This window comes from Staurois parvus, unplaced genomic scaffold, assembly GCF_062004578.1.
Source record: "Staurois parvus isolate SC_StPar_1 unplaced genomic scaffold, SC_StPar_1.0 ptg000244l, whole genome shotgun sequence".
Taxonomy (NCBI): Eukaryota; Metazoa; Chordata; class Amphibia; order Anura; family Ranidae; genus Staurois; species Staurois parvus.
In genome coordinates, this window is record NW_028318040.1 from 2,102,137 (window position 1) to 2,118,760 (window position 16,624).

At 39.4% G+C, this 16,624-nt stretch overlaps 1 protein-coding gene across 3 annotated transcripts in view; it reads right to left on the bottom strand.

Moving 5' to 3' along the window:
- GSTCD (glutathione S-transferase C-terminal domain containing) overlaps positions 1-16,624 on the bottom strand; it is a 267,696-nt gene that overhangs the window by 130,686 nt on the left and 120,386 nt on the right. For all 3 annotated transcript variants that reach the window (XR_016313184.1, XM_089680513.1, XM_089680512.1), the window contains exon 5: positions 12,815-12,908. Coding sequence is in view for 2 of the 3 variants with exons in the window: in XM_089680513.1 (XP_089536639.1) it covers positions 12,815-12,908 (94 nt within the window). In the remaining variant the exon portion in view is untranslated. The remainder of the gene's footprint in view (positions 1-12,814; positions 12,909-16,624) is intronic.

Below are 16,624 nucleotides of genomic sequence, written 5' to 3' on the forward strand. Positions count from 1 at the left end.
TGACTTATTGAGGTGTGTTTGAATTGCAGGCAAAGCAGGTCTAATATAGCCTTTTCTTGTCAAACACTGTGCTGGAAAAGGGTGAGTTTGACAAGAATGCCCATCTACATGGGTTTTCACTGTCACGTAGAAAGCAACCACCAACTGTATTACATCTTTTAGCCAACGGCAGTTAGAGTACCCCTGGTAGTACCCAAAAAGTACTGACAGGTTTTAGCAGTATGATGCAGGCACCAAACATGGATGCAATGGGGGAATGTTATCAAACTTTAACCTCCCTGGCGGTATGATTATTTCAGATTTTTGGTGCTGAAAGTGGTACCATTATTTTGCATGGAAATATGTAGTTTTTCTATTGTAGGCCTGTCATTGTTAGGAATAACTGAAATCTGTCCGAACAAGAATCTAGTAAACATTCCGGATATTATAAAACTTGAAACACGGAATCATAAATTATAACTTAATAAATAATCATAAAATAGATTATAATAATAAATGTAATTCAATAATATATTCAAACCAAAAACACTGAAATTTGAAATATAGCGCCAAGTTCGCTCATCGCTGAGCAAAGTCGCAAAATTGTTTTCAGTGTCTGATGACGAATTTCCCCACAAATCATTATCACTCAATTCTGCAAGTGGTTCTGATTTATTATCGCTGTTCTCTAGCTGTTCTAAAACCGATTTTGACCTAAAGGGACGCTTTTTGGACGCCATGGACTTTTCTAAGTTTCCAGGCAGAAAGAACAGTCAAAATGCAGGCAGGGCACAGGACAAAGCAGTAGGGACAAAATGTATGTGAAATGCTTTGAAACAGCAATGGTTTTACTCTGTAATAACTGTTTACAAAAAAAATGACATTTTTTAAAACTTTCAAATTTGCCGCCAGTTCCGGCCCCCGTACGTCCCAACGTCACAGGGACCGGAACACGGAAGCCGGATGCCGGCATCGGCCAGAGGAGATGGCCGGGGACGCTGCAGGAGGGACATCGCGGGAGCAAAGGACAAGGTAAGCGCTGCAGGGAATCCCTGAGCAACGCCGCATGGTAAGCCCGAGTGTAGCTTGGGGATACCGCTTTTGGTACTGAAATTTTACCCCGAGCTACACTCGGGAATACCACCAGGGAGGTTAAGCAGACAGAATCTGGAGCAGTTGTGCATGGCAACCAATTGGCTTCTATCTTCAGCTTGTTTAGTGATGCTTTGACAATGAAAGATAAAAGCTGATCTGTTGCCATGCACACCTTCTTCAGATTCTGACTTCTGCAATTTTGATAAATTCCCCTCAATGTCTCTGGTCAAATGGGCACTGTTTCTGTGGTAACACTGTCAAGCTGTCTCTGGTAACATGGGTGCGATGTAACATAGATGTACTGTCTCTTGTAATATAGATCCTCTGGCTCTGGTAACATGACCATTCCCTCTTTGCTAATGGGGTATTCCTTTTAATTCTAGCAGCATGACATTATTATGTGTCTTGCAATGGGGAATCTCTCTGCACTTGGAATCAAATGCAAGTCAGCAGTTATCCATTAATGCAGGTCAACAGTTATCTATTAATGCAGGTCAGCAGTTATCTATTAATGCAGGTCAGCAGTTATCCATTATCTTACTAAAGTGTGTTGCAGACTAAGCAGGTCAAATGCAGCCTATTCTTGTTAAACATTGCATTTTACAGTTTAACTAATATGCTTGAGCAGCAATGCATTCAAATAGAAAAAGCTGCATTTGACAAAAAAGTCCTTCTATAAAAGCTCATGCTCTCACTTAGAAAAAAAACAACACCTTTAGCTGCATTGCATCCTTTAGCCAAAGTCAGTTAGCGTACACCAGTAGCAGCACAATGCCAGCACCAAACATGGGAGTCTCGGTAATATGGAGCAACAGTCTGGTAACATGAACATGTTGTCTTATTTTAAGACTGGTTGCATGCCATTATTCTGGGTACTGCAAGTGGAAAGCCACTCTACATCTAAATTAATTATCTTGCTGTGGCTTATGTAATGGACTGGAGTTGGGCTTTAAGTGCCACCCAATCAGATTCTCCCCTACCCATTTAGGGCTTACTTACAATTTACATGGATTTCTGAGGATTTAATAAAAGTGCATCTTGCACTCCTTGAGGCTGCAATGAATGCGTGATCATCTGATATTGGATTTTCTTTCCTTTTACAGGGGGCTATACAGGATATTCACAAACCATCTATTCCTTTCCTTGTTAGCTTTTCATATAAAAGTCATCTCATCAGGCCTAACACATATCTACACAAAAGAGAAAATATCTTATATAATACATTAATCTTACATGGAAATTTCCACATGCACAAAATTCCAACAGGCAACAACCTACACATACTCAGAAGAGCACTGCTCATGAACAGGCTCACATTTACTAGTATTATTTAAAAATAAGCATTTGTTTGCCAAGGGCAACAGAGATACTTTAATTTCCCTTCTTTTTTTATATATCAGCTCCACTATATAAAACACATATTTCAAATATTTGAATAAAATTGTGGGACTTTTTAAATACATTTCTCATAGAACAAGCAGGTTTACTTTGTATATAAAACATACCACTAGATCAAGGTAGATAACAGTAAATATGCAAGGAATTTAAATGGTCAGCTCTCATTAATCAAAGGTTTTTTATTGTCTAAAAATGTTAAAAGCAAATCTTGTTTGTTCTATTGAAGATAAGATGTAGATAACTCCCCAAAATTAATGTTCCTGCAATTCCAGTACTTAAAACCACACATCTATTCATGATTACTACCACCTAAGAATGAGGTTTTGTGTGTCTGTGTATTGATGCAATGGGGATCCATTGATCTGACATACTGGAAATTCCTTAGGAGTCTTATGGTAAAACAAAGCAAAAAAGTTTTTATATACCATTTTATCTCAGAACAGGCGATGTTTTTAAAAACTTTCACACTGAAAAATGTCTACATTTGTAATCTAAAAAAATCTTGTAAGCTTAATTGTATAATAAAGAGTTGAAACAGGTATATATGGAAAGTGTCATTCTGAATGGAGGCTCTTCACAGTACAAAAGCCCATATAGCTGAAGAAAAATGTATAAAAAAGTCCCAATATTCTGATATTGTGTAATCAAACACAGCATGTCTTCAAATAAAAGAAGTGCACCACCATCAAGTAGTCAAAACGCATGAATGTAATGGCCTGGAGATTTGTATCCACCATAACTCTCAAGCAGAGGAAAGATGCTTGACAATCATTTTAAACGGAAAGGATCCCTTCAGACTATCCCCATCCTCCGGTGTATATATTCAATCAGTCCATAAAGAAAGAAACAGGATAGCAAACATTGCGTAAAACTATATGGACAATTTTATTAAAAGTATTGAATTCCACTTACATTTATGTAGACAAATAAGCGCTATATACAAATCGAATCACACTTTTCTCCAATGGACATGTCTGGGTTTGGCGGTTGCCAGGAGAACAGTACTTGCTTGACTGAATTGTGTCACGTGTAAAGTTTGGTGAAAGGGGTAGTATGGTGTGGGGTTGTTTTTCAGGGGTTGGGGGTTTTGCTTGGCCCCTTAGTTCCAGTAAAGGGAACTCTTAAGGTGTCAGCATACCAAAACATTTGGGATAATTTAATGCTCCAAACTTTGTTGGAACAGTTTGGGGATGGCCCCTTCCTGTTCCAACATGACTGTGCACCAGTCATGTGCAAATGTGCTTCTGAAAGAATGGTCAAGCATTCCCATAGACACACTCCTAAACCTTGTGGACAGCCTTCCCAGAAGTGTTGAAGCTGTTATAGTTGCAAAGGGTGTGGCAACTCAATATTGAACCCTATGGACTAAAGCAGGCCATAGATGGGGCGAAAACTGGCCAGTTTTTTTTTTTTTTTTGAAAATGAAAAAGCGGTCATTCAATCGGCCGACGTTACCACCATTGGTATAAAAAAAAAAAAAAAAAAAAAAAGAGCAGAGAGCTCAGCTATTATATTTGACATGTAAAAGTATAGCAAAGTTGCAACATTGTATCTATTTGTATCCATTTCAGATATCGATGTTTCTATTTGGATACAAATAGATACAATGTTGCAACCACAATACTTTTAAATTTCAAATATAATAGCGGAGCTCTCTGCAGGGACACTCCGCTATTATTTTTGACATTTAAAAGTATTGCGGTTGAAACATTGTATCTATTTGTAGCCGAATAGAAACATCTGTATCCGAAATGGATACAAATAGATACAGATGTTCTTCTTCTTTTTCTTTGTCTTCATCTCCTTCTTCTTGCAGGTCACGGCTCATGCGCTTTTTTTTTTAATCGGTAAAAAGATAGGCCAATTTGCCCATCATTTCTGTGAAAATTGGCCAATTGACAAAATTGGCTGTTTTTTTCCCAACATGACCGATTTAAAAAATGTGTCAAAATCATGAAAAACGGCCAACAAATTCACCCACTAACGATCCGAAAATCGGCCGATTATTCTTTCGGACGAATTTTCGGCCGATTTTCGACCCATCTACGGCCTGCCTAAGACTGGGATGCCATTAAAGTTCATGTGCGCGTAAAGGCAGGCATCCCAATACATTTAGCAATATAGTGTATGTATGTGTACATTTAGCAGACCACATGGACAACTTGCATCATTCTCTTCCCGTAAGGTGCTATAATTCTACCATTCATACTATACATTTGGGAAATGCTTTAAAAATTCTCAGATTTAGCATACTCTGAAAAACCTGCATTTCAGATCAAAACGAAAAAAAAAAAAAAAAAAAAAAGGATTAGTGGAAGCTATAGTGTGGTCCAAAATTCTTTTGTTAAAGGGAAAACAATCTTTTAGCATTATTTTAAGATATTCACGTAGAAGAGGTTGGTTTGTTGTGTACAATAACATCAATGGTTTCCTAGGGTTATAAAAAGCTCTATCCAGGTGTATAGTTTGTAATTCTTTACCATATGTACATGGAGGAAACTGTATTTGCTCATTACATATGCAGGATATAAGCACCAACAATGCAAGTGTAAGAGTTGGGCAACTTACTAAACAATGCACTCCCTGTGTGGCTAATGGGATTTTTGGACTAACTGTAAAATCCCAAAGGGTCTGATATAGAATTTCGGGGATCCTCATGCCATATTTTTGTGGGGTTAAAATTTATTCCAGGTACTTGATGCTGTAATGCTGTTTATGCAGCCTATTTCTTAAAAAATAAAACCGTTCGTAAACAAAAAAATCGTATTCCAGGGCCTGATATGAAGTTTGGGAGGGGATCCCATGCCGCTTTTTTCCAACACTGTCCCTGCTACTTTGTTTTCATTCACCTCTCAGCTGGGAATCCCCAGATGACAGCTAAATCTGCTGGATTGGAGTGAGTCACTGGTTAGTAGGATGCAAGATCCCTTCCAGCCAGGAGCCCTGTGTAGGAAGCTTCCACATTTAGCAACAGTAGTAGAACCGCTGCTAAGTGTTTCACTTCCCTCTACAGCTGAAGGTTCCCTTTGCTGATCACCCATTTGCTTGGCTGTTTGTTGAACCTCACAAACAGTGGACAACCCTGGAGCGCATAAACGTTGTACACAATGCAGAGATCTCATATTATTTCCACTTTCTGGTTGAATGTTCTTAGCCCATAGTGTTAGGCCCATTGACGTGGACATTGTGGATTCATTAGTTAGAATCAACCACAGTTTATGTCTATGGACGGGCGGATGCAAGTCTGTTTACATTTGCATCAGTGTCCAGTGTTAATGAGTGCAAAGTGTTTTCTGATTGGATGATTGGAGGTGAAGAGGCGGAGGGTGATGTCACAATCTTTACCTCGTCCAATCAGATAACACCTTGTATTCATTTAAAACATACAGTGTTTTTACTGAATGGAGCCCTTGCCAAGCAGACAACCCACTTTTGGTTACTATGCAGCTGGGCAGCCGCTCAGCACGGGACCCGGAAATAATAAGGAGCGCTGTAGAAGCAGCATCTAGTACAGAAATATTCTGCTACCACTGGGACTAGAGAGGTAAGGAATAGGTTTGCTTACATTGGTCTGAGCTGAACCAATGCAACTAGCAAAAAAAAAGAAAAAAAAAAACAAAAAACAAAACATACCTAGAGGACAGCTTTAGAAGATAAGCACACTGAAAATACCTTTATTTTATTAGAAATTAACATGCGTGTAGATGAGAAAAAAACGTCACAATAGCTACAGTACACAAAGTCTGAAATTTATTTTAGAGGTTTAAAGCTAATATAAAGGGCATAGCAAATTTGTTTCCAGGTGATCTGTATGAAAATCAGATTTTCCAGCAGATTTGTGGAAAGAAAACATCCTCCTTCTCAAAGGAAATGGTTTGTTTGACAACTGATAATGCAACAACTGGGTAAAACCAATGGTTGACTATATTTTTTTTATCCAGGTTATTTCTCATCACTACCATTGTCATGCACACACAAAATCACAGTTTGAGCAATAGCCTATTTTTTATTTATGCATGTTTAGAGAACATAGCAAAACACAGTACAAAACAGTGAATGAAATCTAGGCATTAACTTACTATTCCCTAATTAACAAGAGATAATATATAGTATATGTTACAGGTATTAGAATAGCTATAAGAACATTCAACATTTCCTACAGTGTAGGCACTTAGAAAGAAGGTAGTTGTTTCAATACTTAGTATACAGTCATGGCCGAAATTGTTGGCACCCTTGATATTTCTCCAGGAAATCATGTATTTCTCACGAAACGTATTGCATTAACACATGTTTTGCTATACACATGTTTATTCCCTTTGTGTGTATTGGGACAAAACAAAAAAAGGGAGGAAAGAAAGCAAATTCGACATAATGTCACACAAACCTCCAAAAATGGGCTGGACAAAAGTATTGGCACCCTTTCACAACTGCGGATAAATAAGAATGTTACAAGCATGTGATGCTCCTGTAAACTCACCTGGGGCAAGTAACAGGTGTGGGCAATATAGAAATCACACCTGAAAGCAGATAAAAAGGAGAGACGTTCACTTAACCTTTGCATTGTGTGTCTGTCTGTGCCACACTAAGCATGGACAACAGAAAGAGGAGACGAGAACTGTCTGAGGACCTGAGAACCAAAATTGTGGCAAAATATCAACAATCTCAAGGTTACAAGTCCATCTCCAGAGAACTAGATTTGCCTTTGTCCACAGTGCGCAACATTATCAAGAAGTTTGCAACCCATGGCACTGTAGCTAATCTCCCTGGTCGTGGACGGATGAGGAAAATTGATGAAAGATTGCAACGCAGAATAGTCCGGATGGTGGATAAGCAGCCCCAAACATGTTCCAAAGACATTCAAGCTGTCCTGCAGGCTCAGGGAGCATCAGTGTCAGCGCGAACTATCCGTCGACATTTAAATGAAATGAAACGCTATGGCAGGAGACCCAGGAGGACCCCACTGCTGACACAGAGACATAAAAAAGCAAGACTACAGTTTGCCAAAATGTACTTGAGTAAGCCAAAAGCCTTCTGGGAAAACGTCTTGTGGACAGATGAGACCAAGATAGAGCTTTTCGGTAAAGCACATCATTCTACTGTTTACCGAAAACGGAATGAGGCCTACAAAGAACAAAACACAGTACCTACGGTAAAATATGGTGGAGGTTCAATGATGTTTTGGGGTTGTTTTGCTGCCTCTGGCACTGGGTGCCTTGACTGTGTGCAAGGCATCATGAAATCTGAGGATTACCAAAGGATTTTGGGTCGCACTGTAGGGCCCAGTGTCAGAAAGCTGGGTTTGCGTCCAAGATCCTGGGTCTTCCAGCAGGACAATGACCCCAAACATACGTCAAAAAGCACTCAGAAATGGATGGCAAAGAAGCGCTGGAGAGTTCTGAAGTGGCCAGCAATGAGCCCAGATCTAAATCCCATTGAACACCTGTGGAGAGATCTTAAAATTGCTGTTGGGAAAAGGTGTCCTTCCAATAAGAGAGACCTGGAGCTGTTTGCAAAGGAAGAGTGGTCCAAAATTCCGGGTGAGAGGTGTCAGAAGCTTATTGATGGTTATAGGAAGCGACTGATTTCAGTTATGTTTTCCAAAGGGTGTGCAACCAAATATTAAGTTAAGGGTGCCAATACTTTTGTCCAGCCCATTTTTGGGGTTTTGTGTGACATTATGTCATATTTGCTTTTCTGCCTCTGTTTTATATTTGTTCCAATACATACAAAGGGAATAAACATGTGTATAGCAAAACATGTGTTAATGCAATACCTTTTTTGTGTGAAATACTTGATTTTCAGGAAAAATATCAAGGGTGCCAACAATTTCGGCCATGACTGTATGTCAGTCTTCTGGGGATTAATTGAAGGATGGCAGGGACATCAGCTGGATATTAACTGATTATTGGATGACTTCATGTCTGATGTTCAGGGTCTCTGTTGCGTGTGCTCATGTATTTATTGTGATTGAGATTAGAGTGTGCATGAAAAGAAGGTCGTGTGAGGTTTGGGAAAATATTAAGTGATGTGTGAGCAGGGGTTTGGGAAAGTAACCATTCCAGGCAGCAGTAGGAATTGTCTATGGTAGCAGCAGAAAGGGAGGAACTGGTGGTGTAAAACTGGTGGTTGATAAGGAGGGGTGCAGATGAGGGGAAAATTCCTCCTGGTTCTGCAATGGAGGAGAGAATAAAAGATATCAATAAGCAACAGGAAACTTCATAGAAGGTAAAGACATTCCAGTAAAACCATGTTTGGTGATATATGTTGCGCTTGCTTTGGGAGGAAATGCTAAGATCTTCCATCTTTCTAATCTCCTCTACCTTGTTGAGCCACATAGATATTGCGGATAGAAAAACATCTTTTCATTTTGCTGGTATGCAGGCCTTTGCTGCAGTCAGTAGGTGTTTCAAAACTGATTTACAATAAGCTTAAATGGGATACGGGAACTATGCAGATGGAAGAAGTCAGGGTCCTCTGGCACTGAGAAATCCATGAATTTTTGAGCTATGGTACTAACACCCAGAAAGTGTCAAATGCCAAGCATGACCAGAATATTTGATATGGTGTACCTCGATTTGCAGCACCAGAGGCAGTTCTAGGCTTTGTGAGGCCGCAAGCAAAACTTAGACACGAGGCCCCACTTATGCTCATAATGGGAAAAATAATTCAAGCGATAAAAATTAGATGTATAAATTGCCCCATAAATCCAGCAAAGAGACATGCACCATATATCCAGCAAAGAGACATCCCCCATATATGCAGCAAAGAGATATGCCCCATATATCCAGCAAAGAGACATGCCCCATACAGTATATCCAACAAAGATACATCCTCATATATCCAGCAAAGAGGCATGCCACATATATTTAGTAAAGAGACATGCCCCATATACCCAGCAAGGAGATATCTCCCATATATCCAGCAAAGAGACATGCCCTATATATTTAGCAGAGAGTCCTAGATAAGAGACAGTCTAATCCAGCTAAGAGACAGTCCAATCCAGCTAAGAGACAGTCCAAGCCAGCTAATAGACATCCCAATCCAGCTAGGAGACAGTACAATCCAGATAAGAGACAGCTCAATCCAGTTAAGAGACAGTGCTAGCTAGGAGACAGCCCAATCCAGTTACGAGACAGTCCCATCTAGGTGATAGCCCAATCCATCTAAGAGACAGTCCCAGCTAGGAGACAGCCCAATCCAGTTACGAGACAGTCCCATCTAGGTGATAGCCCAATCCATCTAAGAGACAGTCCCAGCTAGGAGACAGCCCAATCCAGTTATGAGACAGTCCCAGCTAAGAGACAGTCCCATCCAGCTAAGAGACAGTCCAATCCAGTTAAAAGACAGTCACAGCTAGGAGACAGCCCAATCCAGTTAAGAGACAGTCACAGCTAGGAGACAGCCCAATCCAGCTAAGAGATAGTCTAATCCAGCTAAGAGACAGTCACAAAGAGACCCAAAACCAAGCAGCATTAATAGACAAATGTCTCTGTCCTGCAACATTGCCAATCAATTTACCTTAACCAAGGCGGCTGTACTACTTCTCTCCACTTGCTGTTTCCACAGCAGTGCAGCACAGTGATCAGTGAGCAGTCAGGCTACACGCGGTGGTGCAATTCTTCCACACAGCTCTGGGTACGACTGCCACCAAGGAGCATCTGGTCTGCAGGGAGAGGCGGATTGTGGTTGATATCACTCTGCCTTTCTTTCCACTCTTTCAGGCTGCAGTGCAGCAGGAACTATTGTGCCGCATCATTGATCGCTGGCATATGCTGCAGCACAGCGGCCACCAGCTCACTTTTCGGCTGCTCCCCAGGCCAGCCCAGAAAAAAAGCCCTGGCGTTAGTTAGGCAAATTAGGCAACCGCAAGGCCCCTGTGAGCGCGAGGCCTTAGGCAATTGCCATCCAAGGTGGCAGGGTAGAAGTTATATAGGATGGACAGGGTCCTGTACCAACTATTTGAAATTGAAAATTTTATTTTGGAAGTTAGGTCAAATTGAGGATTTTTGTATGAAATTAGTTATCCTCCGACATCCTTGGGGAGTAGTAGAGGTATCTAAAGTAGTTCTAAAGGCAGAAGGTTTTTTTACCCTAATGCCGGTAAACATAACATGTTTGTTATTTGCAGCCTTTAGAATCACTTTCAGTCACACTTCCAATGTGGATGGGGCTTTATAGTCTTGTGTTAGTGAGACAAGTTGGACAAAGAGTATGTATAAAGACTGTCTTATTGGGTCAGTTCCAATGCATAGCTGTTTGAAAGTGGTTATAATCTTGTGCATTGTGACATGGAGGGCAAAGTGGACCAAAAGTGTCTAAGATGAAGTGCTTTCCAACACTCAAGACCAAAATTACCATCTTGGTTTGTGACATGTGCTTTGGTAGGCCAGTGGCCTGCAAGTAGCAAAAGCCTTTTTTGTGTTAGTATGTTTTCAGAAAGAATTGAACATCCGATCAAATACTGCATGACAATGGAACCCATTATTTCCCAAAATATATAAGAATGATATCAATAAGTTGTACTTAAATTGATCAGATTGAATCGATGATCATAAAAGGTAACCAAATTCCGCCAGCATGTTAATAGAACCCTAAAGAAATGGTGTTTTGATTTGAATTCTGAATGCATTCACCAAATTTCTTAAACAGATTAAGTACTGTACACACTTGTTTGATGGGCCTCGTATATGTGGACATTGTGAGGTACTATGTGCTGTTCTGTATATATAACTGACCAGACATTGCCAAGATGAAAGACTTTTAACATCCATGTACAGTATATACTATTGTTCATTTTTGAAGCTTTAAACCTGTCACCAAGTCGCGTATTCGATTTATAGAGTTAAATAAATTCACAACCACAAATTTAGGTTTTTAATACCCGCATGAAAAGAGGTGTCACATACAAGATATCAGGATCTCAGGGGACTACTCTCTGGAGAGGATATCCTTTGTTAACAGACATAATTCTCACAACAATAACAAATGAATGATTGATACGAAGGTTCAGAGATGAGATGGACAATCCTGTATCATACTATTAGAATACTGGATCAAACAATTAAATGCACAATGTAGCAGTGAAGGTAGTTTAGGATGTTAATAAATATGGACTTTTTTAATGAGCAAGTGCAAAGAGCAACGATAGTATGCAAGGTGCAGTAACCATGGCAACCAATTATAATAGTCTTTTCATGAGCAGCTATGAAGAAATAAATGCTCTGGGTTATTCTAATTTGCATATATCTGTTTGTATTATTCCAATTTCTGAGTAGTTTTAATGTTACCTCTGCAATAAAAACACACTACATACACTGCTGAAAGATGGAATTGTTTTGGTATTGATTCTGTGGTCACATTACTAGAATAACTGATAATAGTGGCTTATGTATGAAAAGCATGCCAATGGAAAGATCTTTTAAAACCAATCAGCTTCTATCTTCCAATTCTACAGTGCAGATTTGGTGATTCGTTTATTAAAGGCAAATATTCTGTGCACTGCAAGTACACTTGCTCCAGAGCTTAGTAAATGAGGCAAAACTTCACTTTGCAAAGAATACCCAATCACATGCAAGGAAAAAAAATAGCATTTTGCTTGCACATGGTCGGATGATAGAAATCAGCAGACCTTCCCCTCAGATCTAGAGCAAGTGCACTTGCAGTGCACAGATTATTTGCCTTTAGTAAATCAACCTTTTGGATTTTGACACAAGAACCCAAATGGGCTGCTTTAAGCAACAAGAAATATTCTTGTTAGCACAATTTTTATACACAAACTCCATAATATTTATGATTTCCATTTGTAAATTCATCACCAGATATCAGAGTAACACACCTACCACCTAGCAAAGGCTTTGTTTTCCAAGAAGGACTAGCCAAGAAGTCAAACATGGCTAGTCCCTGGGATTTTGGCAAATATGCAAAGGGCTGTGGATACAATGCTGTTGGTGTCAATGCTAAGCCTAATGTTTTTTTTATTTTCTGATCATTTATGAATTGTGAATAATTTTCAGTGGTTTCAAATATACCCTTAAAAATAACAGCTGAAATCGGCAACTACTCGAACTAGCTTTTCCTTAGTCTTTACAGAACATCTCGTGTGACAATATTCCATGAACATTAATAACTGCAGATATTGGCCAATACAGCCAATCAGGCTCTAGCTACCATTTTTACACAGATTGTTTTAAGATTAATGCTAACATGTGACTGATGGATTTGGGAGACTCCTCCACTTTTACTTGCCTACAGCTACACACAATTCTTTAGAGAAGCTAAAGAACTTTTTTTTTTATTTGAAACAGAAAACAAACTGAGAAAAAGAATAAAGACTGATACTGACCTTCTGCTGGGCTCACAGCTGGAGGTAGACTTTCCCAGTCAATAGTTGGGGCTGGACATGGATGAGAAGAAAACATGGCCTCAATGCCATTTTCCTGTAGAAGTGAATATAAAAAAATACAATAGAGAAGAAGAAATAAGAGTTTCAGAAATAATAGATTAAAAGAAAAAGATTTATTCCATGCTGTTAAAAAATAGCTCTGATCTGTCACCATTTTCTTGGGATGGCTTAATAAAAGTAAGTATGGTTTTGCCTGAATAGAGGTATAATGAAGCAATTTTTGGTGTTCCTCTAGATGGTCCTAACGTGTAAAAAAAATCAAAATGTAGAAGACATTAGATAATATATTCTAATGAAGGAAAGAAAAAAAAAGAAAGAAAAATCCTAGTATCTAAGCATCACAAGGTCCGAAGTAAGTAGGCCTGGATGTTAACTGAATTGTGGTGTTTTGGCTTTAAAACCAGCATTTTAGTTTCCTTTTGGCTTCCTTTTAGTTGTGAACCGCAAATGTGTTGAGTTGGCAAATTTGTAATTAGTTAAGGTTGTCAGTGCTGAAAACTTAAAAGGGAATGTACAGTGACTTTATATTATATTTCTTTATTTTGAGCTGGACTTAAAAAATATTTTTTTCTTATCTTTTACATTTTGTCAGGTAAATGATGAATATTGCATTTTGTTATATTGTATTCCCCTTCTGATCCAGCAAGTGGACCTTTAGGGTTGCCTCTGTCATCGTTTCTCAGTTAAACAAAAGCCTTCTATTCACATAAATTATTACATTTCCACAAGCAATTCAATGAGTTAAAGGGTGATTATTAGCTTGCTACACTTAGTCTGAATTTTCAAGTGAGCCTCAGTGCTGGCAGCATCTCTTGTGCTGTCTTTTTAGATAACCCATAGTGCTCGGAGGATCTTGTGTTTTATATTAAAATGTTTATTTGTGAAAAAAGCTAATACTTGCACACATCTGCTTATCTTACCTAACAGGAACTTTGGCTGATAAACAAAGCAGGGATCTGACATTATTCTTTTATACGAGAGGCGTTCAAGTCAAATCGGGACTTTTGAGTTTATATAATAAAAACAAATTTCATGGAATGGAAACTGCATTTTTTTCAACATACTCCCCTGCTACATTCATACACCTACCCCAGCATTTAACTAATGTCTTGAAAGCTTTGGCATAGAAAGATTTGTCAGTGAGCCTGAATCATCCTAGGACAGCCTGCTTCACTTCATCAATGATTGTGATCACCATTCCCACAGAAAAGATTTATCACTTGTGCAGGTTATGTGTCAATTATCCAGGATCAGGCATTCCACGTGTTGAAATGTTCAAAGGAATGTCTGCTGTGTAGTGGGAACCAACCACGGCTGGGATCCTCACTGACAGAGGTAAGGAAATCTTTGAAATGTTTACACCATTCAATTGTCTTACTGTAGATAAGCGACTCATCAGCACACTGTGCTTGAAGTCTTTTGTATCCGTGGGTTTTGCACCTTCATTCACAAGAAACCTCATCACCACACGCTGTTCCATGCACACACTAACACTGTTGTGTGCCTTCTTGATCTGGTCTGGCCTGCGACATGTGCGCCACCTATCAATAATAGGACACACTCGCCACTTACTACTGCATGTAGTACTGCCACGTTAGCATCCCTTTTTATACCTGTAAAATTAAAAGTAAGTTTGACTTAAATGCCCCTTGTACTGTATATTCTAAGAACTACAGAGAGTAGAAGAGAAAAGCTAGATCACTGGAATGTGTAGGTCTGATTGTCATGTGCATATTCAGAAAGGCTAATAAAGAGAGGTGGCAAATAAAATAAACATAAGCCTAGAAGATTCCCTTATTTAGAGAAAGTCATGAAGACCAGGTTTTATACAAACAGCTTAGGCCAGCCATACATGGATCAAAATTTGGCTGGGTCAGGAGGGACCTTCTCAATTTCAATCCATGTATGGGCAAGGTGGTTGTACAAAAGTCGATCTTTCGATTTACTTGTGTACAACCAGCTGGTAGGGTTTTACTCGAGCATTCAGTGCCACCAGCTATAGCCAACAACACTGATCATGTATTGCGGTGGAGAGCAAGGCCCCCTGCTGTCAGAATACAATACCTCAGTGAGAAGGATTCTCCTAACTACCTTGAATGTGTGGATGGGGGAATCAGATCAATTTTTTTTTTTAAGTTCGACAAGAAACCAGAAAAAAAAATGATGAATGTATAAGCTGCCTTAGGCTATGATTTGTGGAGAAAAACTGCATTTGATCATTCAAAATTACACTCTACAAAGTTTTTAAAGATCATGTCTCCTTGAAGACCCTGTTTTTTTAAGGACTAAGTAAGCAATCTTCAATGACACCTCCTGATTATCCCACGTTAACCATTTATCTTTAAATAGTAACATAATGCGCTTTTCTTGGAATAACAATATTTGGGTTATCTCTACTTGAAATAAACACTATACGATATGTTTTGAAATATGTGTGTTCTCTAGGGTTTTAAATATTTTCCACGATAATCTCTTTAGCCTTCTTAATAAGATGTGCTATGCTTACACAGTAAGACGGCTAGTACCAGAAAAAGCAAAAAGCTAGCAAAATATATATGCAGATAAAACAGCATTTAGTAGCAGAAATGAGCCTGTAAAACAACTACCCAATATGTTGTCCAACTTAAAATTGCCACATTTGTTATCAACAAAGTGACAGGGGGTCCCCCATCTACATTAACTATTTTTTTGCACAATTTCCAATTAAAAAAATATCAAGTTTAAGCCATATGTTTCAGAATAAAACCAGGAAGAGACATGCATATAACAAGGATAACACTTTTCAGGCAGCTCCATCCTCACTGGCCCTTCTTCTCACCAGCATACTGCTGCTGTATCCCCATCTCACAACATCATATATGGACACAACATATCCCGTGTCCCAGACATGACTGCATAAACGTTTCTGGTAAGCGATGCGTATTGCTCAGTTGTTTTCCCTTCTTATCTTCAGATGAAATTAAATGGCTTCCCAAAACTGTTACATTCAAGCCATGCCATGAACGATAACTGTTACAGCTTCTTTGGAAGTAAAGTATAGGTGAGTTTAAAGGTTCCACTGGTCATCATATCCTACAGTCAACTGGTTTCCAAAGCGTGCAATGTGTACCAGTAGTAGTACTTCAGTGGCACATAAAAAAAGCTCAAAATGTATATAAAAATTATAAGAACAGCCCTGCGAGCGGAATATGTTCACTCTAGAATAGTCATTCAGTGACAGGAACAAGAGAATCAATTTAATGCGTACTGAATGTGCTTCTTTAGGTTTCTGGGACATTTTGGCAATGTCTTTAAAAAAGAGAGCCACTCTCTTGGGGAGCTGAATGTTGGCCATATTTTAATAAGAGTGAAAGGACTGCCTATAATGAACCCAGGGGGAGATAGGAAGCAGCATAACAAGCATCACTAGATGGTGGATTATGGTCAGGACTGAGTGGCAATCCGATGCAGACTGCCACTTAGCAGACTGGGTGTCCACTCCAATTCTTTCCACCCCCCACCTTCCCTTTGCCTGTGTCACAGCAGAGCGGAGAGCATGAGGCCCGGCAGGCATGACTGGAGGGAGGGAGCTTCACAACTTTTCAAGTTAACAAGTGAGTGATTGGTTGCTAGAACACAGGGCAGTCCTAGCAACCAGTTACTCACTTGCTAACATGCAAAGTTGCTTAGTTCTCACCCAGACCTGCTGTACCTCCCAAACTCTGCTCTGTTGTGTAAAGTGGGACTGTGAGGAGTGGGGTTGATGTAAAG